Raw genomic sequence first — 27,219 nt, forward strand, 5'->3', positions numbered from 1 at the left:
GATTTCCGCCATGAATTACACCTGTTTAGGGTGCCTTCACACGTAAGCCACAGCCCGCCCCATTAACACCCCCCCCCCCACCGCTAGAGCATATACATCACCTTCTCTACGTTCTGGCTTGCTTCGGGGCTCCTGGCGTCTTTGCATCCCGCTCAGCCAATCCGTGTACTGCAGCGGGGCAGCGCACTCATTGGCTGAGCGGGACGTGCCAGGAGCCCCGAAGCAGGCCGGAGCGTGGAGAAGGTGATGTATACACTCCGGCGGCGGGGGGGTTAACAGGGCGGGCTGCTGACATACTCACAGCGGGATATCCATCCCGCTTCCAGTTTGTCTGCCCATAGAGTGTACAGAGCAGGGATCCGCTGTGGATCTTGCTGCGAATTCGCAGCGAGAAATCCGCTGCGGATCTGTTACGTGTGAAGGCACCCTAACAGGTATAAACTAAATTTGGGCACAATAGGAGGCTACACCTCTCCCTGCCTTGCTGCCCCCTTGCCCACTCATCAGGCTATCTGTCTGCTTTTATCCACTTACCTTATTTGACTGGAAGCCAGTAGAAAAAGAGAACATAGGCTGGACCCACCTGGGCTTTTACCATGTTGGGGAATGTTGGCTGAGCTTTTAAGCCTCATTTACATATTGATGATGACTTGTCCTATCTACTGTATCTTCATTATGCCTTTCACATTTTCAAACATCTGCAATCTATTATTATATTTGTACAACTAATTAAAAAAGCAACTATACAAACAAGTCACCCATCATGTTTTGCCAGACACCCTTGCATCCTCAGGGGTACACGTTCAGGACTGGTAATGGACTGGTTGACACCAGGGGTTGACTTTAAACCTAGTTAGTATCTGTAAGGCTGTGATTAAATGTCTTTTTTCTGAATGGATGCATTAATGTTATGCTTTAAATGAAATGTATTATATTTTATTTATTAATAAACAGGTTTTTGTTTTATCTTGGAAAGAGTGGATCCTCCATCCACCTTGCAACAACCTGTGCAGAAGTACCTCCCTAAAATAACTAATAGTAAGCAAGGGGAAATTTCCTATGAGCCATAAAAACACCACACCCTGGGTGCTCCAAACATGGCACCATAATGGGGCCCGGTGTAATCTTCGCTTTAGTGCCCCCTCTCCTCTATGTATACCACTAAGCTCTATTTCAAATATATGTACAATTATACAGTATATAGGGCTTATACCTTCCACATGATTTCACATTTAAGGATTTATCCATCGCATTTACTATTTCTGGAATATCAAGGGTCATGGCAAATCTCTTTAGAACTGAAATGAAAAATCAGAAATAAGATCATCAGAAAGTGTCTGCAGTATCTACTTCATGTGTAGATTAAAAAGGGTCTAAATCAGATCGAGGCTAAGGGTCCAATTACATGTGCCGATGATCGGCATTCATTTACTGGGCCTATTACACAGCCTGATAATCATTTACCAAGGGCTGCACAGACATCGTTAGTGATGTCCGTGCAGCACTTGCGCAAACCGTTTACATCACCTGTCCACGCTCCCAGTCCTCTCCTGCGCTCTGCTTCCTCCCTGGTCCCATGTGCTGCAGCTTCAGAGCAGCCTGTCTGAGCTGACAGGCCGCTCAGCCAATCACTGGCCGGGACCACCACGTAAACTGTTTGTTGAATCGTCACCCGTTGGCCGTCCATCGCTATTACATGTAGTGATGCGCAGTCGGTGGCTGATTATTTTAGGTCTGGGCCTAAAGAATTGATCAGCCAATCATCGTTTCATCGGCTGATCATTGTCTCTATTACACAAAGCGATAATTGGCCAAATCGGGCTAATCGGCCAATCATCACTACATGTATTAGCGCCTTAAGTGATCAATGGAATTGCATTGGTTTACGGGTGCAGTTCAATTCAAATGTAGACTTCATATTTATCAAGCCCTTCATCATTTTCCTTTTTTTTCTGTGAAAAAGAAAAGGAGCACGGCCTTGAGGTCGCATGCTGCGATTACACAGGTATACATCCCCTTAAAGGGCACAGCTTGCACCCATGTGTCCACTTAACCTGGAGCAATTGCAGAACATCCCCTGAGATTCCTATTGTAGATATCACCAGAGATCTGCAAAATGTAAAATGGTGTGACTTTTTATTCGTTTATATAGTGTTACATGTTTGTGTTACCTCTGCCCAATTCAAAAATCTGGTGCAATTTCTGCCAAAAAACTGTCCACCCATGACTTGCACCAATGTGTTATAGATACCCTGTAGTTAGAGATGAGCGAACCTGGAACATGTTCGAGTCGATCCGAACCCGAACGTTCGGCATCTGATTAGCTGGGGCTGCTGAACTTGGATAAAGCTCTAAGGTTGTCTGGAAAACATGGATACAGCCAATGACTATATCCATGTTTTCTACATAGCCTTAGGGCTTTATCCAACTTCAGCAGCCACAGCTAATCAAATGCCGAAAGTTCGGGTTCGGATCGACTCGAACATGTTCCAGGTTCGCTTATCTCTACCTGTAGTGTATTTTGCCCGATGGGGTGTGGCTTACCATAAGTAGGTGTGGTCCTGCCAGAAAGGGAGAGCGGCTAAAATGTACTAAAAGACGTGTCACTTAACCAGCTAATAGCAGTAAGGAGGCAATGACAGTTTATATGTGTCTCTACGAGGGGTAGTTCGTAAAAAAAAAAAAAAAATTCTTTCAAATCAACTGGTACAAGAAGGTGCCAGAGATTTGTAATCTACTTCTAATAAAAAAAATCTCAAGTCTTCCAGTACTTATTAGCTGCTTTATGTCCTGTAGAAAGTGATGTATAATTTCCAGTCTGACGCATTGCTCTCTGCTGCCACCTCTGTCCATGTCAGGAACTGTCCAGAGCAGGAGCAAATCCCCATAGAAAACTACTCCTGCTCTGGACAGTTCCTGACATGGACAGAGGTGGCAGCAGAGAGTACTGTGTCAGACTGGAAAGTATACACCACTTCCTGCAGGACATACAGCAGCTGATAAGTACTAGAAGACTGGAGACTTTTTAATAGAATGAAATTACAAATCTCTGACACTTTCTGACACCAGTTGAGTTCTTTTGTCCCTTCCTTCTTGTAGTTGATCACAACTTCTGGCATATCACTATGATATATCAGAAGTTCAATAAAATTTAGGTACCCTTTAAATAAAAAATTAATAACAGCTATAAATTATACATAGAATAAGAAAATCTTCATCTTACCGTAATTCAAAACATAAAATTCAGCTTTGTATACATTGGGAATCGTTATGCTGTAAACTCCTAGCGGTAGCTCATCTGCCAAATGAAAACTTAAATCTGCAATTCCTTGGTGTGGGGAGACATCCAACCATTGTTGAATCCGATTATTATTTGGATCCTGTTAGAAGAAACAATTGGTGTTATTCAATGAAGTCAGGTTTTCATGGAAGGTAAAGTGAGCAAATTGTTGGGTACCTTAATGAACCCAGTGCCTTACCCTCGCCATCTGCCTGTGTGTCTTCTTTTTTCTCTTAGTTGTAGACTTTTTTTTTTGCCTTATTTTCTTATAATTAGAGATGAGCGAACTTACAGTAAGTGCTGGTACATCCATAGGCTAAGTTCTTACATCAGTTTTGTGCGGCCGCTATTTATTGAATAGCAGCTGCACAAGACTGACAGAGCACACAATGTAATGTGCGGCTCCGGCTGCACTTTACATTGTCGGCTATAGTGATTTTGAAATGCGGGCACTGGCTGGAATGAACTTCACTGATACCAGCCGTTCTGTGACATGGTCGGTGTCATACATAGTATGAACCTGGCCATAGGCTGTATCTATCTTTTCCGGGCAGCTCTAGGGCAGCATCCATCTTTTCTAGTCACCAGCAGTAAAATGATAAGCGTTCGGCACTACTTTAAGTTTGTTCATCTCTACTTATAATTTACTTGTAATGAATAATTGAACGATTTCCATCCATATATTTTGTTCCCTTTAATAGATTGAGAGTTAATTTAATAAAATCAGACATGCTCTTAATTGGTCCTATGCCAAAACTATTAGAAGGTTTTCTGACCCTCTTACTTTTCCCCATTTTGTTATGTTGGAGCACACTTGTATTAGTGATTACACGGACAGATTTTGCACAGACAGAACAATGCAGAACACCATACCCATCTTTTTTCCAAAATAAATAACCATAATCATTTTTAAGTACTGTAGTCCTCCCATTCCATGTATTATGCCGGTTACCAGTCTTTGAACCCGCTCCAACTCCACCATGTATTACTGGTGCCCAAATCCTTTCAATTGCTGAGCTCACTTTGGGTTACAACTCCATATAATTGCAGAGTAAGGCTATGTTCACACTACGTAAGTGCTGCGGAAATCACGGCCGTTGTTACAATGGCCGTGATTTCTGCGGCACTTACGTAGTGCTGCAGCCTGAGGGAATCCCGGCCGGAGTGTATACACATGGTATACACTCCGCCCGGGATCCCATGCGGTGCCGTAGAAAACTGACATGTCAGTTTTCTGCGGCCGCTATTCAGTGAATAGCGGCCGCAGAAAACCCTGTCAGTTCACACAATAGAGCGAGCGGCTCCAGCCGCTCGCTCTATCGTATGCAGTGGGGAGTTCTGATGTGGGCGCACAGGGATGATCCGAAGATCATCCGGCCTGCACTGCAGTACCAGCAGGGATGATCTTTTCAGAGACCAGCCGGCTGGGTCGCGGAACGGCCGGTTTCTTACAATATGTGAACATAGCCTTATACTGTGCCATCAAGGATTACTGTGCCTAGATGGAACATATGTATGAGAATATACCAACTAAAATTCTTCTTGCTTTTGTGCAAGCTTTAAAACTAGCATTGTACACTCCTCTTTTAAAAATGGGAACATGTTTATAGTGTTCATCTTCCATATAAGCATACATATGTAAACACATTTTCTGTGCATTCATGTAGATAAAACAATTCTATATATCACCAGAATGCTGCTAATACTCACAGTCAGTTCCACAAGTGGATACTGCAAAACAAAGGGTTACAGGGTTACATAAAGAGTTTTATACAGTCTCTAACAATAAAAAACCAACACCGCACTCTCTAGGCAGCATATAAGTCCATCCACATCGCAACGGATCCCACTTAATCCGCAATATTTCAGCAATACTTTATAATAAGATGTGTGCAACGTACGAGAAATACCTTTGTATTGCAGCTCTTCAGTACAGTTCCACCCTCAGCTCAGGATCCATATTACATAGTTACTAATCTATAATAGCTTTCTAGATTGCTCCTTAGATATTTACCATCTCACACTATCTCAGAACTAGTAACAATATTATAAGGAGCCAACTGATAATTGTATGTATTTATTAAGGTATATGAAGAAACTGTAGAGCCTGAAGGAAGCCAATCCAAGAACAGGGAGAACATGCAAAGTACACAGGGCTGCAGCGCCATCTAGAGACCCACCAAGCTGCCTGCACTGGTCACTTAGTATTAAAGGGAACCAATCACACACAAATTGGCCATAAAGATAAGGAAACGTGCTGGTACATCAGCCAGCACGCTTCCTAACCATCCCCCTGTCCCCTCCGTCCCATGAACATTCAGCCCGCAAAGTTAGTTTAATAGTGTCCCGCGCTGTATGCAAATTACCATGTAAGTAGTCAAGGTGGGTGGGCGGCTGGTCAAGTAGTCCCGGTGGGCGGGGGCTTCGTCATGTAGTCACAGGCTCCTGGGCCGCCTCCGGTGCTGTAATCACGCCCCTCCGGGCGTGTTGTAAAGCGGCTCCTGGTGACGTCACTCGGGGGGCCGGCATTGCACGTCGGCCACGCCGACGTCTTTACTAAGCTGCGCATGCGCAGTGCAGCATGAGAAGACGCTGCTGTACTGCGCTTGCGCGGCGTAGTATAGCAGCGGCTTCACCCACTGTACTGCGCACGCGCAGCTTAGTAAAGACGTCGGCGTGGCCGACGTGCAATGCCGGCCCCCCGAGTGACGTCACCAGGAGCCGCTTTACAACACGCCCGGAGGGGCGTGATTACAGCACCGGAGGCGGCCCAGGAGCCTGTGACTACATGACGAAGCCCCCGCCCACCGGGACTACTTGACCAGCCGCCCGCCCACCTTGACTACTTACATGGTAATTTGCATACAGCGCGGGACACTATTAAACTAACTTTGCGGGCTGAATGTTCATGGGACGGAGGGGACAGGGGGATGGTTAGGAAGCGTGCTGGCTGATGTACCAGCACGTTTCCTTATCTTTATGGCCAATTTGTGTGTGATTGGTTCCCTTTAAAGATGAGTGAACCTCCTGGGGTTCATTTTAGGAGGTTTTGCTCAAATCTGTCAATTCTTTTTGGTTTTAGTCCTACACTCACCCTAAGCATTACAGAAACTATGTACGGTGGTACCTTGGTTTAAGAGCTCACAGTTTTTAAAAATTGTGACTTGGTTTAAGAGCATTGCTTTGGTTTAAGAGCTTCCTGTACTGGGTGGGAGCGTGAGTGGGGGAGGGGCATGGTCTGCACAGGGTGGTTTACAGCACTGTACTCTGAAACAGGAAGTCTCTCTCACCTTCCAAATCATAGCAGATCCACTTCAGGCTGGGGCTTACATCAGGGGACAGGACTGTGGAGGTAATCTCTCCATAGCTGTAACCCCTCTCTCCCCGGACAGAGAGTGCTGCTATACTGTGCCCACATCTGCCCTGCTCATTCCTTCATGCTCCCTGCAGTCTCTGTCAGCCCTTGTGTTTCCCATCCAGTAACTTATAGTATCACATATTCTGCTGTTTCTGAATGTTGGTTTCATTTGTTTTACATGTTATTCAGAATAATAAATCATTATTTTTGAGGTGTGGAACAAATTGTCTGCATTTCTATGATTTCTTATGGGAAAATTTGCTTTGGTTTAAGGCTATGTTCACACTACGTATCTTTCCGGCCGTAGTGCGAACCACGAATATACGCACGTAGTTTTGAGGTTGATGCGTTCGCTTGAAAGTATACAATATACGGACGCACAATGCACACTACGTATGAGCTTACGGCCGGATCGTATTGTTTGATCGTATTGTTTGAGTTTGAGACCATTGTTTGAGGACGGAAATGTTCCAACTCACAGCCGTGGATTTCCATGCGGTCCCGTACGAAGTACTTATTTCAGCCAAATTGAACTTGATTTTTACATCCAAAAGGTTCTGCGTGTTTTATTGGGCTGGGCGAAGATTTCCAAGTAAATGACCTGTTTCAGATCGCTTTGAAACAAGCTAGGGAAGCATAACTGTACTACGGGCGTATGTTCGCGGTTCGCCCGTATGTTCGCAATCCCGTCGCATGTCTATTTTTCCCACGGCCGTACTTTCAGCCGCACATGTACGGCTGCGTAGGAACTAGGGCCGGACATATACGTAGTGTGAACATAGCCTTAGGGTGGATTTGGATTACAAGCACGGCCCCAGAACGAATTATGCTCGTAATCCAAGGCTCCACCGTACTAAGTAAAGGCCCTATTGCACTGAATGATACTCGGCCTTACTTGGCTAATTACCCACTGTTCAGGACGATAATTCAGTGTAATAGCACGTTAAAATATCAGCTGACATATATGATGTATATATCTAGAGGTATAATAGGGCCTTAATGGGCATACACTGTATATATCCTGCTCAGTGACCACCTACCAAGCTAACTGTTTACTTGTAAGACTGAGGAGTAAACAACTAACTGCACAGGAATGCGCCGTTCCCATGCAGTTAGTCGTTTACTCCTTGGTCTTACCAGTAAGCGAGGTTGGAGGTAAAAGACATACCTTCCTCCTTGGCGCCTCCTACACAATAGGGAGCTATCAGCTGGTTACATTTGTCTAGCCTGCTGATAGTTCCTCTTTAAGGCCCCGTTCCCACAGAGCAAGAGAGGCGGAATTCCGCCAGCCTCTGTGTCATAATGACACTCTATGGGAGGCACGCGCTCCGCATCGCTCAGCGTCTTTCCGCACTGAAGAATGAACATTCTTCAGCGCTGAGAGATGCAACGCACGAGCCTCCCATAAAGTGTCATTATGACACGGAGGCTGGCGGCATTCCCTGATGGACAATTTCGCCTCTCTTGCTCTGTGTGAACGGAGCCTGAGGAATGGGGAGAGGGTGTGTATTAGGGCACTTATGGGCTCAGTGGGCAGGCATACAGTAGTTCTGGTTGCTCAGTGAGTGTAGTAAGCATAAGAGGTCAGGTTGAGGTTGTCTTGTTTCTTGCTCTCAGTGGAGTGGTGGGCTGACCACTCATATTTGTTTGCCCCTCACATGAGAATTGAGAGGCCACCATTTTTTGATGGTGTCTTGGTTGCTGAACCCTTTTCCTCGCCTATCCTTGCCTCCCCAACCAACAAGATCTGACTTTTTCTGATATATCTCACCAATAGTCAAATGGTGGAAATTTGGGACTTTCTTTTCCATTTTGGCAATATTCTCACAAAAAAAGGAGGGGCGGAAGTAGGGGGGATTCCCATTACTATTATATAAACATCTCACCTTGTCATTTTTAGCATGGAAATTCTTGTCCAGGGTTATAATACGGAAACTTACTGGAACAATGAACATGTGATATCATTATTATTAATTGGTTCAACATTTTTGACGACATCCCCCCCAAAAAATGGTATAATATAGAAGCCTACCTGTCTGACCAGGCTTATAGTTGGGTTTATCCGTCTGGATGTAAGTTATATGAGTTCCACCAAAAAGCATTATCTTCTTGGTTTGGTTAATGTTGATGTTGTCTCCATGAGCAGAAACATGAAAGAACCAGACCTCTTCCCCCACCACAGAGGGGAGCTGCACAAAGATGGATATTGGAAGACTTACAAATCCTTATTCACAGGTTCAGTTCACTGCCCTGGTCTAGCTTATTGTTATCCCTCCGTGGCACCCAGTGCCAAATTATGCAACCCCCATCGAACCCACCACCCCACACAGTTTTTGTTGAAGAACTAAACTATTAAAAAAAAAATATTCAAAATTTTTTGATACATGGAAAAGTTAAGATCCAAACTCACCTCAAAAGAATAACAGTTAAAATATGTCGGCTTGCTGATTGTGTCCTCTGCTACCAACACACTTCTCTCTTCTTTCTTTAACTCCATTTTAAGTTGCAGCTCCCCCTTGAGCTTCAGGATAGTAATACATGCCCTCTCCTCCGATGGGTACCACATCTGAGCAGGTACTGTGATTGCATAGTACCTCAAATGAGACAAAAACATTGACTTTATACAACCTCTAGAGTCCTCTTGCTGCGTCCATATGAATTCTATGTGCATTAATACAAATTGGTGTCTGGTGCTACACTGTTTATAATACTCCCATTAACATTTAAGGGAACAGCAGCCCACTTTGGGGCCACCCCTAGTCTCCACAACCAGACGAGATTTGGCTTATTTGCTAATTTTTTTTTATTTTTTTTTTTAAGATGGGTGCAGGTCTCAGAGGTGGGAGCCACATCTAGCAAACATCTATGTACTATATTTATGGCAATATACTAAAAATAGTTGGCAAGAACACTTGCAGGTTTGTAGTGTTTGTCTGTTCTTGGTTTGGACCGATTTTGGTCCACAACAGGGCAAATTTCACCAGACAACAAATTTACTAAAGTACATAAACCTACGTGATATATATGTTCTAAGTAAAGTCTTGTCTGAAACACCACCAATGGTGAATGTGTTGGGTGCGTTGGCTTGCAGTTCCTTGACCAACTACATTATGTGCATTACACAGCTGACCACATACATGACTGTCCAGCACTATAGCCTAGTAAAAATTATGAATTAACTTACGGTTCTGAAGCTGATTCTACCCCCAAGGAGAAGATGGAGAGACATATGGACAAGAGGAGAAGCTGCATTTTGGGTAATGATTCTCTTAGAAGGAATTATTAGCAGACCCCGGTAACGTGTGTGCTGTGCTGTGTATTTGTCTATTCCCTACTGTGGCTTTTATGAAATGAGTCGAGGACATGAGGTCTTTGGCGTGAGGAAGGTTTGGCTTATATCGCTATTGCAACATAAGGTCATGACCCTTTATTTGCTGTGCTGACACGGGAATCCGAGATACACCGGAATCTGTATTACTCCTGTATTACTCATGGGATAATGCCAATGTGAAGCTTTCAACATACTCCAATATACCAGTGTCAATAAACAGGGAACCTTGGCTAAGGTCATATTCTGGGTTATTGAGTGACACAGTGGTCAGGTTTAGGTTGACCCTTGAGCTTTATACTTGCTTTGGAGCACTAGGAGAATTCAGCCAGTACACAGAGCCTTGTAAATTGTTGAATTTCTTCATATCTTAAAATAGAAATAAATCAGAGGTGTAACCTAGGGTGATTTTACACAGCCCTGTATGGGGCCATGTATGGATGCAAATGAGTGTCAGTCAGTGACATTGGCGCTTGCTTACAGTGCATTTACAAGGTATGACAAATGGCACAGCTGACGAAGGATCGATGTATCACTTATGCAGCCATTTAAATACATTATTGTTGGCCACACACCTCCTGTTTACTGTGTGGCCGATACTGATGACAGCCACACAAAAGATCAAATCAGCCGACAAGCGGGCATTTGCTCGGTCATCAGCAGATCTTTGGCACTTTTAGGCTATGTTCACACTATGTATGTGTGCGGCTGTATTTTTTATGTGGCTGGAAATGTGCGGCTGAAACTACGGCCGTGGGAAAAAATAGACATGCGGCTCAAAACATACGGTCATTTACTTGGAAATCTGGTTCAACTAAAAATAACAAATAAAATCTTAATCTGGGAAAGCAGGGAAACAGTTTACATGAATCGCTATTACCGGGGTTTGCGATCCTCTGCAGTAATGCCGATGCCGATGCCTCTCATGGTTAATATATTGAATTAATAAAACACATTTTCGTTGTAATAAAGTCCCTTTCATTGTTCAATAATTACATTTAAACGAATCCATCATTTTGCAATTAAATATACTGTTAAAATAAATATATATATAAATAAATGTATATTTATATATATATTTATTTTTTGACAGTATATTTAATTGCACAATGATGGATTCGTTAGAATTAAATTGTTGAACAACAAAACTGATTTTATTACAACGAATATGTGTTTTATTAATTAAATATTAATTAGTACAGGAAGCTCCAGTAAGCCGTTAATTCATATTGCCGGCAATAGAGCATTCTGTACTAATCATCACTTTACTTTAATTAAAACATCAAATGTTTTTTCTAATTATGTTATCACAATAGCATTATTAGAAGAAACATTTAGAATTATATGTGCGCTCAGCTGATTGGCTGATCGGCTCAGCGCACATATAATTAGCGGGTCTGCAGCACAGTGACTTCATTGTGCTGCGGACCAGCAAAGAGGACACATCGGGGTGAGTATAGAGCTCTCCCCACCCCCTCCCCAGCACTGCACCCCTCCCAGCAAGGAAGGGGGGTCACTTACCCCCTTCCTTGCTGGGATGGGTGCAGTCTGACATCAGTCTGGCCCCCAAGGGGTTACGGGGGATGCAATACATCCTCCCTTAACCCCTTGGGGGCCAGACTGTAAGCAGCGATCTGTAAAGATGCTGCATACTGTAAGGAGCACAACACCGCTCACAATGATGGGTGTTGTGCTCCTGTTTGTGTGTTTTTTGTGTGTTTCTCCCTTTTTTGTTTTTCAGATATCGGTATCGTGTGGATTACGTCGGATTCCGTGGACTACGTCGATGATCAGCGTTTTTTTTTTTTGTTTTTTTTTTTATAAAATGGTCAATGAGGGGTGTGGGGGTGTTTTTATTTGAATAAAAAAATGTTTTCACTTGTGTCTTGTCTTTATTTCTTTACTTTATAGACTTAGTAGTGGAAGCCGTCTAATAGACGGAATCCATTACTAAGTTGGGGCCTAGTGTTAGCCGGTATAAAATGGCTAACACTAACCCCCCATTATTACCCCAATACCCAATGCCACCAGGGGTACTGGGAAGAGCCGGGTGCCAGTGGTCCCGGAGCGTCAAAATTGGTGCTTCTGGACCGGGCGGCAGCAGGCTGGTAAGATTTAGGCTGGGGAGGGCCTAAACCAATGGCTCTTCCCACCCTGGTGTTACCAGGCTGCTGTCGTTTGGTTTTTAACCTGTTAAAAATAGGGGGGACCCTATGCGGTTTTTTTTTTAATTATTTATTTATTTAAAAAAAAACACGCATAGGGTCCCCCCTATTTTTATAACCAGCCGGGTTAAAAACCAAACGACAGCCGCCTGGTAACAGGTGTTAGCCATTTTATACCGGCTAACACTAGGCCCCAACTTAGTAATGGATTCCGTCTATTAGACGGCTTCCACTACTAAGTCTATAAAGTAAAGAAATAAAGACAAGACACAAGTTAAAAATTTTTTTTATTCAACTAGAAAAACACCCCCACACCCCTCATTGACCATTTTATTAAAAAAAAACAACAAACAACCGCTGGTCATCGACGTAGTCCACGGAATCCGACGTAATCCACACGATACCGATATCTGAAAAACAAAAAAGGGAGAAACACACAAAAAACACACAAACAGGAGCACAACACCCATCATTGTGAGCGGTGTTGTGCTCCTTACAGTATGCAGCATCTTTACAGATCGCTGCTTACAGTCTGGCCCCCAAGGGGTTAAGGGAGGATGTATTGCATTCCCCTTAACCCCTTGGGGGCCAGACTGATGTCAGACTGCACCCATCCCAGCAAGGAAGGGGTTAAGTGCCCCCCCTTCCTTGCTGGGAGGGGTGCAGTGATAACATAATTAGAAGAAACATTTGATGTTTTCATTAAAGTAAAGTGATGATTAGTACAGAATGCTCTATTGCCGGCAATATGAATTAACGGCTTACTGGAGCTTCCTGTACTAATTAATATTTCATTAATAAAACACATATTCGTTGAAATAAAATCAGTTTCGTTGTTCAATAATTTAATTTAAACGAATCCATTATTGTGCAATTAAATATACTGTCAAAAAATAAATATATATATAAATATACATTTATTTATATATATATTTATTTTAACAGTATATTTAATTGCACAATGATGGATTCGTTAGAATTAAATTATTGAACAACGAAAGGGACTTTATTACAAAGAAAATGTGTTTTATTAATTTAATATATTAACTATTAGAGGCATCGGCATTCGGCATCATTGACGGCTATTTTTGAAGTACTCCGTACGGACCGCCTGTCAATCCACGGCCGCATTTCCAGTCGCAAACAATGGTCTTGTTCATTTTTTACGGGTCCGTTTACGATCGGGCCGTAGATTCATACATAGTGTGCACTGTGCAGCCGTATATTGTATACTTTCCAGCGTACGCATGAACCGGAAAAATCCGGCCGATGATTTACCGCCCGCAATACAGCCGCACAGATACAGAGTGTGAACCTAGCCTTACACGGGCTGATTACCAGCTAAATGAGTATTGCTAGGGATGCTTGTTAGCAATAATCAGGTCGTGTAAAAGGACCTTTAAATATGCTGGGCACAATATAGAATCCTTCCCCCTCAGCTCTATCTCTTATATAGGAAAGAAAGACCTTATGGGCCTTTCAAGGTGTTAGTAAAAGGCAGTTTCTGCACCCATATTTGTAAGTATGCAGAAAAAGTTAGATATCTCCATCCAGTTCAGCCTATTACCCTATGATATTGATCCAGTCAAAAAAAACAAAAAAAAAAACACCATGAGCCAGTTTTCCTCACCTCTGGGCCCTAGTACACTGAGCACTCTGTGTAATAAAGGCTAGAGATGAGCGGATTTCCCGAGGTTCTGGTTCGTATGAACCTGAACTCTCTGCGTCTGATTCCCGCTGTCTGCCTGCTCCGTGGAGAGGGTGGATAAAGCCGAAGGACCGCCTGGAAAACTGGGATACAGCCATAGCCATAGTCTGTATCCCAGTTTTCCAGGCGGTCCTCCGGCTGTATCCACCCTCTCCACGGAGCGGGCAGACAGCGGGAATCAGAAGCCAAGAGTTCAGGTTCTTACGAACCCGAACCTCGGCAGGTTCGCTCATCTCTAATAAAGACAATGATCAGCCGATGACAACAATCATCGACCTAACATCATTGGCCGCTGACCACTCGTCACTACGTGTAATAGCTACATATACAAAAAAATAATAATACAAAGAAAATAATAAACTTACATACCTCTTTGCTCTCCCTGATGTCCTGCTAGCTTTGGCCTGCTCCTGGCAGTGTGGGAACTGACAGACTGCTCAGCCTGGACACGGCATTGTCCCAGTGATTGATTGAGCGGCCTGGCACTTCAGATGCTTCTGGCAGTACATGACTAAGAGGTGTGTAAGTTTATTATTTAATACTTATTAATAGAGATGAGCGAACCTAGAACATGCTCGAGTCCATCTAAACCCGAACTTTCGGCATTTGATTAGCGGTGGCTGCTGAAGTTGGATAAAGCTCTAAGGTTGTCTGGAAAACATGGATACAAGACGGGCAGGGAGCGGGGGGCGCAGACCTAGCGGAGGCCCAGCATGACTAGGTTAGCTGGGAGTGTAGGTCTTAGGGGTTTAGGTGAAGAGTAAGTGGGGAAGTAACGGCTTAAGTGTAGGTCAGTTGGGAGGGGGAGAGGAGCTGCAGGAAAAGTAGGGGAGTTGCTAGGTGAGTCACTTACCAACAGACGCTGATATATAAGAAGAGGTGGAGAAGAGGTGGAGCTTCATTCCTGCCGGACCAGATTCAGCCCGTCCGCCCGCCCTTATCATAGGTTACTTGGTGTTCGGGTGTGGGCTTTATGTTCTCTCTTGTCATGACAGCCTGCGGTAGGGAGGTCTTGCAGGGCACTTCAATGTGGAGTTACTCGGAGGGGGACCCGTAAGAGGGATGGTACTCCCCCGCTTGGTTAGTGGTAATTGTGGAGAGAAGGTAGTGCCGTGCCAGGTGACAAATTTGTCAGCTCCCTAGTCGGCGATGTGCGGCTGGGGGATAGTTAGTTACTGGCGCTGATAGATGGTGCTCTGCCAGACCTCCCAAGACATGATTATATATTACAGATTATTGTTACTGTTATTTATGGTTATTTAATAAATTGTTAAATAAAGCACTTTAATAAAGAGGCTGCTATGGCCAATTATTTCAACGCTACAGGAGTGTCCTCAGTTTCTGGGGAAAGGGGGTGGTGAAGGGTTAAGGCAAGATGGGGTAGTGGGATAAGGTAGATGGAAGGAACTCAGCAATACCTTAAGTCAAGCCAATGACTATATCCATGTTTTCCACATAGCCTTAGGGCTTTATCCAACTTCAGCAGCCACCGCTAATCAAATGCTGAACGATCGGGTTCGGATGGACTCGAGCATGCTCCAGGTTCGCTCATCTCTGCTTATTAAGCACGGTAAGCACAGACATTGCTAATGGTATATATGCACTTGCAGCCTTTACTGCACGATTATCGTGCTGTATATGGGCTCTGTAAGCTCCACAATTCTGTGACTATCCTAGCTGTATATAGGAGAGATAGCCATGCATATGGGAGTTTTGGAGAAGTTAATAGTGTGACCTTAATAGAGAGAGCCACGTTCATGGCTGGTGGTCCCTGAGGTATACTTTTCCCAGTAAAACTAATGCTGGATCCTGCTGAGCATATTATGTTGCTGGCTGCCCCTGTTACCCTCAATACATGAAGGTGTTTATGTAATGCTGCCATATTATCTGCAAATGAATAATGCCACATAGATAATGCCCCCCAATAACCACTAGTAAACACATAGTGGGGGGATTTATTGCTATTAAAAAAAGAGTGCAGAGCTTAGTTAAAGGAACATTGCCGAAAATTGGTGCCAGAAATCTACTCATAGCTGGAGGAGATTTCATAGGCTGGTGCATAGACAGTAGGAAAGATGTGCAAAAAAGGCTTCCCCTTCTTATTAATAGAAGTGCATCTTACTTTTACTTAAGACTAGTTTGAGAAGCACTGTTCTTCCAATAATGTTCCTCAATATATTGTATTATACCTATGGATTCCAATTATAGTGTTACATATTCTACCTCCAGTAATAGAGCCAGGCTCACTAAATGGTTGAGGCCATGTTGCATATGCCCCTAGTGTCCTTCCTACAATCCTTTAACACCATGTACAGATTACTATATAGTAAATGATAGCTTGTTTTTTATTCACCTAAACATATTTAAATTAACTTTTATTAGATTTTTTATTGAATAAACCAGAAACAAAACTGTAACAAGATTCCTAGTCTTCATCCCTGTCTATTTGAATTTAAGTCCAGCCCTTAGACAGCTTCAATGTACAAATGATAATATCAGCTAATGTACCTGCAGGTCAGACTGGAGAAGTCGCTAGCATTAACTTCTCACTATTTACAGCTCCCAGCATGTGTCACCAGGTCTGTGGCATCCTCAGGGGGACTTTGATTAATCATTTTATTTATTTTGTCAGAGAACCAGGGTTAGTGGCAGGCAGGGGCAAGGTCAGACACAGTCTGTGTTACTAGCTATTGTACCTGTGCTTATGGTCATTGACTAGAGCCCCTACCTACTGACCACAAGCACAGGACTGACTGACTCAGATTCTGCAGTTTTGTGGGTCCCTGTCTGACAGCAAGTGTCAATGTGTGTTGCAATGACAATAGCTCCATGTGTCATCTGGGGGTAGAAAGGAGAAAAGTTAGGCTGGGTTCACACTGCGATTTTTTTCATCCTTTTTTTGCAAAAAATGGGTGAAAAACGGATGAAAAAAACAGATGCATTTGTGTGCATCCATTTTGATCCGTTTTTTCCATTGACTTCCATTGTAAAGAAAACCTGATCAAAACGGATCCGTTTTTTTTAACGGACACAAAAGTAGTGTCAGCTACGTTTTTCTGTCCGTCAAAAAAAAACGGATCCGTTTTGATCAGTTTCTTTTTTTTTTACAATGGAAGTCAATGGAAAAACGGATCAAAACGGATGCACACAAATGCATCCATTTTTTTAATCCGTTTTTTTTTTCAAAAAACAGATGAAAAAAAAACGGATTGTAAAAACGCAGTTTGAACCCAGCCTTATCCAGTCAGGTTTACGCATCATTGTAATCATGTAACCACTGACTACATCTGTAAGTGGTGCATGTGTAGGTGTGTGTGACTGTGTGAGTGATGTCTGTATTTAAGTGCCGTGTTTGTGTGTGTGTATTGTGTGTGAGTGTGTAAGTGATGTCTGTGTGTAAGTGGTGTGTGTGTGCATTGTGTGTAAGTGATGAGTGTAAGTAGGGTGTATGTGTTTGTTAGGCTGCATTCACATCACATTCAGGTTGTATATTCTAGGCTATAGATCAGAATATTTACACATAGATAAGCTGCCATGTACTGTGGTGTACTTCTGGGGCATCTATTGAGTTATAAGGGGTATTCCAGTATTGAAAAAAAAAAAAACATCTATATTGCTGGGCGAAGCTAGAAGTAAAACATAAGTGGTACTATGCTGTCCTTAGATATTAGGTGCCATCTAGTGGCTTTTTTTGGTACTTCCCCACTGTTTCATTTCTCTGCATCTCCACCTACTGGAGAGGAAAAAAGAATTATGTGAAGAAGATGGGAAGTCGCTTTTGGCGGAAGGTGACCGTCTTGTTAAATAGATGGCCATGATCATTATTAGCGGGGGTCTATGTTATATATGAGTTTATGTTTGTGCAGCATGGTCTAACCGCATCATCAACCATTTTGGTTCTGTCATGTATTTGTCATGTACGTGAAGCAGGGGGCAGGACAGACACCTACCCTTGTCCCCTGCAGCTGCTGATGCAGCTTCTTCTGGTCCCTTCCTTATCACTGGCCATGATTAGACAACATCTCAAGCTCAGTAGACTCACCAGGAGTACGCCACAGTATATGTCAGCAAATCAAATTGCCAAGAACAAAGTTATACTGCACAATTTGGGCACAACAAGGTGTGTGTGTGTGTGTGTGTGTGTGTGTGTAAAGGGGGGGGCATCCTCAGTATCTGCCTTATTCTGTACATAGGGCCACTGTACAGTACCACTTCTCCAGGCCTGTATGCTGGGCGTAAACATTTACAGTGAAACCTGGGAACCCGGGAACGTGCTTATAATCCAAACCAAAACTATATCAAAGCAAATTCTCTTAATGAAATAACTGAGACGCAGACAATTTGTTCCACAACTCAAAAATAAGGTAGGTAACTGTTCTGTATTAATAAAGAATACAGCATCAGTAAAGAAGGGGTTAATCAGTTAACTCTCCCTCCACACACAACTCTCCAGGTGGCTGTAATCCTGCTGGTGCTGGTACCTGCTGAGAGTAGTGCCGGCTGCCCAGAGCAGCTGTCGGTGAAGGAGTGAATTCAGGGGTCAGAGGGAAGCAGCGGTCATACACCATTCAGTGCCACATGTAGACAAGATAGTGGAAACGTGTGACAGCAGCAGGGTACAAGGCCCTGGGCAGTTGAATCACTCACCCCTTGGATTTCATCTTTCTACACAGGATTTAGGCTGCCTAAACACTGGAGTAGGGGGACACCGCAGCCTCACTGACACAGTCCTCTGGCAGAAGGGAGAAGAGATAAGGCAGATCTGCTCGCTTCCACAGGAGGATCTCTGCAGTTTCTTTGGGTCTCTGATGGGGACAGGACCGGGAAGGGAGCTGGAAGGTGTCCAATCACCGTAGTTGATTGGGTAACTGTGGGTTAGTGGTAGGTTTCACTGTATATATTTGACCACTGCACAGTGCTGTTTCTCTAGTCCACAGTGATGGGTAATTCTCATGAACTCTTCCTATCCCATCCTGTTTGCTGAGAGTAATTCTAAATATTTCCCTCATTCTGTAAATAGTCATTGCACAGTACTACTACTACCACTACTTATTTATTTGTATAGCACCAACAGATTCCGCAGCACTCGTACTGTATGATAGGGGATATTTCACTGAGGAGTGAGTGGGTGAGAAAATTTTGTTTGAGAAAGTGGGGACATCATGAACAGTCTGTGAGAAAGGTGGACCATGGAGATCATGGAGAGCAGAGCCCTGGAAGCTCCTAAAAGCTCTTGGATGCTTGGCAATGGCGAGGGGGTGATTTGAATGGCACTATCATTGGATTAGGTCTGAAGGGGGCCTTGTTAGTGTGTGATGTACAAACAGGGGTTTTTGTCTGTGTGGGTCAGCTTGGTCCTCTATCTGGCACTATTTTTGCAAGGGGCATCATTGAGTCGTGGCAGAAGGTCATTAAGGCGGTCACTGTAGGCGTCACCTGTGAGTCCAAACCTTTTGCAGCGAGGGCGCTATTACATCTAACATCATTAAACATTGCAATGAGCCCACCAATGTTGTAAATGGCCCTGGGGTTGGCCCACTCTTAACCCCTTAAAGACAGAGCCAATTTCGATTTTTGCGTTTTCGTTTTTTCCTCCTTGTGCTTAGAAGGCCATAGCACTTGCATTTTTCCACCTAGAAACCCACATGAGCCCTTATTTTTTGCGTCACTAATTGTACTTTGCAATTACAGGCTGAATTTTTGCATAAAGTACACTGCAAAACCAGAAAAAAATAAATGTGTGATGAAAATGAAAAAAAAAATGCATTTTGTTTATTTGGGGGAAATGTCTTTTTACATTTTTTTTTACATTCGCCCTGGGATAAAACTGACTTGTTATATATGTTCCTCAAGTCGTTACGATTACAACGATATGTAAGATGTATAACTTTTATTGTATCTGATGGCCTGTAAAAAATTCAAACCATTGTCAACAGATATATGTCACTTAAAACCGCTCCATTCCCAGGCTTATATCGTTTTTATCCTTTGGTCTATGGGGCTGTGTGAGGTGTCATTTTTTGCGCCATGATCTCTACTTTCTATCGGTACCTTGATTGCGCATATACGACTTTTTGATCTAGCTTTTCCAGGTACCCAGAGTGGAGCAGCATAGAGGGGCATGGACTTCAAAAGCAGCCGGCTTATAAGCAGATTGCCGAGCTAACTAATTTGCTTCATTTGTAGTGTAAATTCGCTCATTCAGTACCATTATCAATAAGATCCAATAGGCTAATTGGTTTTAAAAAAAGAACTATGAGCAGGTTAGACCAATATAACCTGCTGATAGCTCCTTATTGCGCACGGGTCACCTAGTAAGTCTCTGTTTCCATGCAGTTGTTATTGCAATTGTGTCTCCATTAAGGGCATTAGGGATGCAAGAGGTTGGGCTATTGCCCCCAGAGTGTCGTTCCGGACCGCTCCCTAGTAATGATTATCAATGGGGCGGGCCGGCCAGTGTCAGATCGGCACCTGGGAGACACAATTACATTAAGAACTGAATGGGGATGGCACCTTTACAGAGACTTACCTCTATCCTTAGTGCCCTGTGCACAATAGGGAGCTACAGTATCAACAGGTTAGATACATATAACATGCAGATAGTTCCCCTTTAATGTTCCTCTGGTGGGCCAGTCACTCTGAGAACAGTACCTGATAATTAGGTTTATAATTCAATCACACAAACTTCACACCTTAAAACTTTTATTGGGTGTTTCATTTTGGGAGGCATTACTGTCCATAACATAGATGACATTATACAGTTGTCATGGTCTAGTGGGCACAGACCACTTCTGTAATGTGGAGCTTCTGGTGTCCGCTGATTGATTAGTGGTTTTCTGTCTTCTTAGACTCTGTAAGAAAATAATCATGAAATTAATGTGTCTATGTAAATTATTATTATTATTATTATTATTATTATTATTATTAATTGCAGCATTGTGTATTTATGGGGCATGTAAATGGATGTTAGAAGCTTCATCTTCAGACTTTACGCCCAATATTCTATCTTCCTTTTGTTTCATGTTTACATTCATACAATATACAGTACATGTTTACATTTGTAGGCCACGACCACAGAACATCTTCTTCTGGCTGTTTGGTGTCCGTTTTTGGCACGGTTTGTATGCCTATTGCATACATCATTTACATAAAGCAGATGCATTTTGGCAGCAAAATGACGTCCATCTAAAAAAAAACCTCAGTCAAGCAGCCAAAAAAAAAGATTTTGTGTGGTCGTGACTTTTTAACCCCTTTTTGAGTATGCTGCCAATTTTTTGTTTTTGATTGTTCATTATTTCCTCCTAGCCTATTAAAGCCGTAATTTTTCCCCCCACCTACAGAGTCTTGTTTTTTGTAGGATTAATTTTACTTTATAATGACAGCTGGTGGCTGTCATTATAAAGAAAAAAATTAAAAAACTAATAAAAACAAAACATGGCTTCTGAAATACCCTAATTCTGGGCTAATTCCTTACCTGCATTGCAGGGGGCATTGTACTCAACCACGGTATGCTCATCTGTAATAGAAAGATAATATGATTATACCATTACTGATTATAAGGGTTAAGCATGGACTAATGAAACTGCTATCAGTCTAATTTTAAGAAAAGCTTAAATACTGGTGGATGAAGAAGTTGGAAGCAGCCATAGGAATTCCTGGAAAACATGGGCCAGCATGCACAGTCTTTTTGGACACCCACCTATCTCTGGCCAGCACTCTCTATCTATTTAGGCGGCTCTGCCCAGCATCCCATATCTGAGTAGTACTTTTAGTTCCATAGTATCCAAAGTGAAAATGTGCTGGCTCTATTCCTGTAGTCTATGACTGGTGCCTGCCTCTCCTGACATTGTGTCTACCTGATCCCTCTGGACCATATAGACCCTTGTGTGTCTGACCTGTGCTGCCTGTCTCAACGCTCATGCTTTTCTGTGACTCTGCCTCTACCCGAATCCCATGTGTCGCATTGCATCTTGTCTCATGCACTATGCTTAAGGGTACAAACTCACTGGGCGAGACTCGCTGTGGTTCCCTGCCCTGTGTACATATGTTCGCAGCCTGCCCGGTTAAGCCCCCGCTGCCAGAGCCTATACTTCACCTGGTCCCCGCTCCGGCTTGCTTGGGGGGTTCCCGGCAGGTCCTGCTCAGCCAATCAGTGCGCTGCCCCGCCGCAGCGCACTGATTGGCTGAGCGGGACGAGAAGACACTGGAAGCCCCGAATCAAGTTGAAGCGGGGACCAGAAGATGTATAGGCTCTGATTGGTTGCTAGGGGCAACTGAGACAGTTTCACTTTACGCCATGTTTGATAAATCTCCCCCTCAGTGTCTTTCATATAACCAGCTGTGCTTCCAGAACTTTGAAAAATCATTTTATTCTATAGTATCAAGAGTCAAAGGTTTTTCCTGAGCTCCTAAAGGGCAGCAAGCTGTAACACCTCCTTACTCCCCCTCCATACCTGACCCTGCTTGGGACTCGACTTCCAGGTGTCAATCAAGAAGACAGGTGGGAGAGAGGAGGTGTCCAGCTTGCAGGAGATCAGGAGCTCAGAAACACCTCTTTGTACCAGATAATATAAGCATTTTTCTACATTCTTGAAACACAACTTGATATATGAAAGGTACTCCATTGGTGTACGCCATCGGTATCCCCTATTCACCCCCTGAGCAAGTAGTGGGGGTGGCACAGAAATCTACACCTTCTCAGGAGCAGGTGTAAATTTCTGCACCCGTCGTATGGCAGGCGCAGGTCAGGCCAGTTTCATTAAGAGGTGTGCGAAATCCGGCAGGGTAATTGGAGGAGGGGCCTAATTTAAGACTGACATACAAGTACGCTGGTCTTCATAAAAGTACGCTGGCCTTCATAAATGTTCCCCCACGTCTCTCCTTGTCCTAACAGCTATCTAACAGTGTCAGCAGTTTGGAACCTGAATCACAGCTGACAGATTTCCTTTAAGCACTGCCATACTTGGTCCAGTGGGCAAGCTGCTACTCACAATGGGACCACTTCTAGCAACCTTGTACCCTCTAGCAGCTGAAGTCCACCTATAATATCCAGGAGCGGAATAAAAGGGGAAAAGCAAGAAGGTACTTAGATTTCTGTGTTTTTTTAATGGCCTAAATCCAAACTGGTTCTGTAGCCCAGTGGTTCCACACTGGCTGCTGTGTTACAGTGAAGTAGCTTAAGAGAAAACTAGAGTTGATGATCCTTTTAATTGGCACAGTCATTAAATACTAAAAACTTTATACAGCTGTTCAGATTTTTCTGAAATGATCCCTGTTTGGGGGAACCTAACTTGCACAGGGTTCATGAGCATAGAGAAGGTTTGGGTGAAGATGGTGTATGATCAGGTTGATGAAGAGGTGTGAGCAGTAGCCATAAATGTCATCTCTAACACCCCTAGTGGAACCTATAGAAGTAGGTGTTACATATATATTTACTGAAGCAAGCCTAGCAATGTACAGTAAAGCATTAAGGTAAATTCATGTAGACTAAGGCCCCGTTCACACTACGGAATCGGCACAGTGATTCAGTGCGGAAACCCCCTGCGCAGACTTGGTGCCAAATCCTGCTTTCAATCTCTTTGAACAGAAGGGCTCGCATGCCTCCACTCGCCGCACCTCTCTGCTCAAAAATTGACCCGTAGTGTGAATGGGGTCTAATGCAAAGGATTCCCCAAGAACAGAATTCCATTGAATTCAACAAACACAATGACTGGAGTTATAAAATCCTGTAAATTCCACCTACCTGGATCATAATAATCATAGACTGCGGCGGTGGCCGGCTGCAGATTCTCCACAATTGTTTGTTGTTCCAGAGAAAAGACAAGCCTTTCGGTATCATGAGTGAGCTGCAGAAACACAAGATACAATCAGCCATTAAAGTGAAGGATATTAACTGGTCAGACTGGCGGGTTTTCAACCAACTTTGAGTTTCTAGATCTTTTCTCGGTATGTCTAGGAGACAGCAGCAATGAGAACAAATCTAGTCCCACGAATGTAGGTTATCCCTTATTCTCGGGTAGGGGATACTGTAACTATCTGATCAAGGGGGTCTGACTGCTGGGATCCTCGTGATCGGCAGAATGAGGAAGAGAGTCTCGCCTGAGAAAGGAGAACCTAGTTTCCTCTGAAAATGAAAAAGGTGGTCACACTGCCGCCCTATTCATTCTCTGTAGGACAAGATAGCCAACCGATGTCCTTGTGATTTTTTTTCTTATTTTTTTATGAAGAATGGGTCATTTCCATGTGATTGGGTTGACCAGTCTAAAAAAAACAAATGACCCAACGCTGAACCAGTGACCTAATATGAGAAAAGAAAAGCTGTCTGCAAGGTGAGATGTGAAACCAAAGGGAGCTGGGACAGAATGCGTGAACACCTAAAAGCACAAAGCCCCTACAGAACTGAACCAAGGATCTCCGTTTTCTCGACTTCTCTGAATACATGAGAAAATGAGGAGAAGACTTTTACCATAACCTGCAAACCATTTATTTTCAGGAGGGTTATCATCTTTTGCAAGAAAATAATCTGTTGCTCACCTTGTCCAGGTAAATAGAGATCTTCTCGGCTGAGACTTCAGTTCTTTTCACTGCTAGATTCTTCTTCATCTAGATGAAGAATATGAATGTGCTGTTATAAAATAAGTCATACGTATCAAAAAGAGAGAAGTTCATGTTCACTACTTTGCTGACATCTCTAGCCGGGAAAGGAAATGTCCAGAGCAGGAGAGGTTTTCTATAGGGATTCCCACAGAAAACTGCTTCTACTCTGGAGCGTTTCTGGCTCGGCCAGAGATGTCAGCAGAGAGCACTGTGCCAGACTGGGAAAGTAAACAACATCTCCTGAATGACATACAGCAGCTAATAAATATGGGAAGGCTTGAGGTTTTTAATAAAAGTAAATTGGAAATCTATAAACTTTTCTGACACCAGTGGATTTGAAAGAAAAAGATTTTCGCTGGATAACCCCTTTAACTTTTCCACTATCTACAGGATAGGGGAAAAGTAGGAAATTGTAGGGGTCCAACCTCTGTACCCCCTGCAGATCTCCGTATTGGGCCCGCTGGCTATGTTATGAATAGTATGGTGTGTGGTATGTGTGATTCCAATATAATCACCATTGAAAGCAGCCATGGTCACCAGATAATCAATGTTATTCTCTTCACTTGTATTTATTCCATTTGCCCATTTATCCTCTTTATCCCTTTCCATTCCATTTTTTTGAATGTAGGAAAGAGATCTGTCTACTCTTACGGACCTATTGGCTACAGTACATTTCCTGCCAATATCCCTATTGGTGGCAGGAGCGGCTTTTGGTTAAAATCTATTCTGATAGTAAAATTATGCATGGGTAATTCACAATAAACCTTCCCAATTTCCCATCTAAACCTCTGTACTGAGTCCATTATCTTTCTGATCTGGCGCTATTAGGGTTACTCACCTTTTTAAGACTGGTTTTATCAGGAATATATCCTGACACGGGCTCGATAAGGATTACCACCATGTTGGTGTTTTTCCGCTTTCCAGAATAGCTACAAATAAAAATTTCAAATAAAGAGTTTAGTTTCAAGGAGCATACAGGTGTAATGCCTGTCATCATGAGTGAGGGGTGGTGTAATTACTTTTGCCGGCATAAGATGGATTTTGCATGCCCAGAGCACAGGCGTATTACATGCCATGGAGAGGCTAAAGTACAGTGTAGGGTCTGCCCCGGCATGGGGCCACCTTATTGTTGGTGGGGTGGTTTGCACTGTTTGCAAATGGTAACCAAGAGCAGGGTCGGATTAACTTTACCATAGGCCCCGGCTTTTCACCAAGCCTGGGACCCCCCCCCCCTCCCCACTGTAACTATGGCAGCACTAGCCTGGCGTTCATAGTACAGGACAGATAATGTCATGATGTCCTGACAGTGATTTTTTGCAAATCATGGCAGAAGTGTAGCCAGGAGACAGTACACCACTGAAAGTATAAGTTTTTTTGGGTGGTCATGGGCCCCCCAGGAGCTCAGGGCCCTGGGCTGCCGCCCGAAACGCTCCTATTATAATCCACTACTGACCAAGAGCCTCATTATTTTTGTGGGAATTTTTTTTAGCAGTTGGGGGGGCTGCTTTTAACTATTCTCATGTCTGTAGTGGGTCTGTATCTTGCCATTGCAGTGAGCTGTTGCATTTTTGTGTTTTTCTGTGTTTGCAACTTCAGCCATAGTAACGTGCCTTTGCCTAGTGTGAATGGTGTTCTAGGAGAGCTTACCAATTTGTTTTTTTTTCTGTGTTACACATGGGGCGAGTGGCTGCCTCTACTTGGTCGTGCCCTCCACCCATTCCACCCAGGTGGTGTAATTACTTTTGCCGCTATAAGATGGACCTTGCATGCCCAGAGCACAGGCGTATTACATGCCATGGAGAGGCTATAGTACAGTGTAGGGTCTGCCCCGGCCACCTTATCGTTGGTGGTGGGGGGGGGGGTTACACTGTTTGCAAATGGTAACCAAGAGCCTCATTATTTTTGTGAGAATTTTTTTTAGCAGTTGGGGGGGGCTGCTTTTAAAGGACAAGTGCCATGAAAAACTTTTTCCCAGTAATTGAAGCATATTACAAAGTTATATAACTCTGTAATGTGCTTCAATCACCTATCTGCCTCCCTTCCCTGCCTTTTCCCCCCTCCACCCCCCACCAGGAAGTGTCCTGACTCACACAGACCTGATTACTGTCGTCACCGTCACCAAGCTCTTCTCTCAGCTCCTTCTCCTGTTACACTAGCCTCCCCCCTCCCCTGCCTTGTCAGGTGGCAGGCTTGCTCAGCTCCCATTGGCTGAACAACTCCAAGCCATCACTTGCCACATCTCACTTGCTTATCTTCCCTCTGACTGACTCCGGCACATAGGCAGCTCCCCCCTCCCCTCATACCCTGTCTCCCCCTCCCCTCATACCCTCTCTCCTGCTGCCGTGGATTCAGTGAAGGAGCCATGTCACTAGAGAAAATAAGCTGAGCAAGCAGAGTCACCTGACAAGGAGGGGAGGGGGAGGCTGGTGTAACAGGAGCTAGAGCAGCCCTCCTGCTGATGACTCATCCTCACAAGAAGGAGCTGCCTGGTGACCGTGACGACAGTAATCAGGTCTGACTGAGTCAGGACACTTCCTGGTGGGGGGTGGAGGGGGAAAAAGACAGGGAAGGGAGGCAGATAGGTGATTGAAGCATATTACAGAGTTATATAACTTTGTAATGTGCTTCAATTACTGGGAAAAAGTTTTTCATGGCACTTGTCCTTTAACTATTCTTATGTCTGTAGTTGGTCTTTATCTTGCCATTGCGGTGAGCTGTTGCACTTTTGTGTTTTTGTGAGGGGGCGTTACATCATAGTACTGCAGCAATGCCAGAACCCTGTGG

General features: G+C 43.7%; 2 protein-coding genes across 2 annotated transcripts in view; both read right to left on the bottom strand.

Annotated features, from left to right (window-relative positions):
* Window positions 1-9,987, bottom strand: part of LOC138799246 (alpha-2-macroglobulin-like protein 1) — a 66,775-nt gene extending 56,788 nt beyond the window's left edge. The window contains exons 1-7 of the mRNA XM_069980162.1: window positions 9,823-9,987; window positions 9,049-9,232; window positions 8,671-8,827; window positions 8,525-8,577; window positions 4,991-5,011; window positions 3,224-3,380; window positions 1,214-1,298 (exon numbers count right to left, since the gene is read on the bottom strand). Of these exons, the coding sequence (XP_069836263.1) occupies window positions 1,214-1,298; window positions 3,224-3,380; window positions 4,991-5,011; window positions 8,525-8,577; window positions 8,671-8,827; window positions 9,049-9,232; window positions 9,823-9,890 (725 nt within the window). The 5' untranslated portion in view covers window positions 9,891-9,987. The remainder of the gene's footprint in view (window positions 1-1,213; window positions 1,299-3,223; window positions 3,381-4,990; window positions 5,012-8,524; window positions 8,578-8,670; window positions 8,828-9,048; window positions 9,233-9,822) is intronic.
* A 10,537-nt stretch (window positions 9,988-20,524) lies between these two features.
* Window positions 20,525-27,219, bottom strand: part of LOC138799250 (alpha-2-macroglobulin-like) — a 45,139-nt gene continuing 38,444 nt past the window's right edge. Inside the window, exons 32-36 of the mRNA XM_069980167.1 lie at window positions 25,274-25,364; window positions 24,373-24,441; window positions 23,582-23,684; window positions 21,314-21,355; window positions 20,525-20,690 (exon numbers count right to left, since the gene is read on the bottom strand). Coding sequence (XP_069836268.1) covers window positions 20,665-20,690; window positions 21,314-21,355; window positions 23,582-23,684; window positions 24,373-24,441; window positions 25,274-25,364 — 331 coding nt within the window. The 3' untranslated portion in view covers window positions 20,525-20,664. The remainder of the gene's footprint in view (window positions 20,691-21,313; window positions 21,356-23,581; window positions 23,685-24,372; window positions 24,442-25,273; window positions 25,365-27,219) is intronic.

Source organism: Dendropsophus ebraccatus, chromosome 8 (assembly GCF_027789765.1).
Source record: "Dendropsophus ebraccatus isolate aDenEbr1 chromosome 8, aDenEbr1.pat, whole genome shotgun sequence".
NCBI classification, from domain to species: Eukaryota; Metazoa; Chordata; class Amphibia; order Anura; family Hylidae; genus Dendropsophus; species Dendropsophus ebraccatus.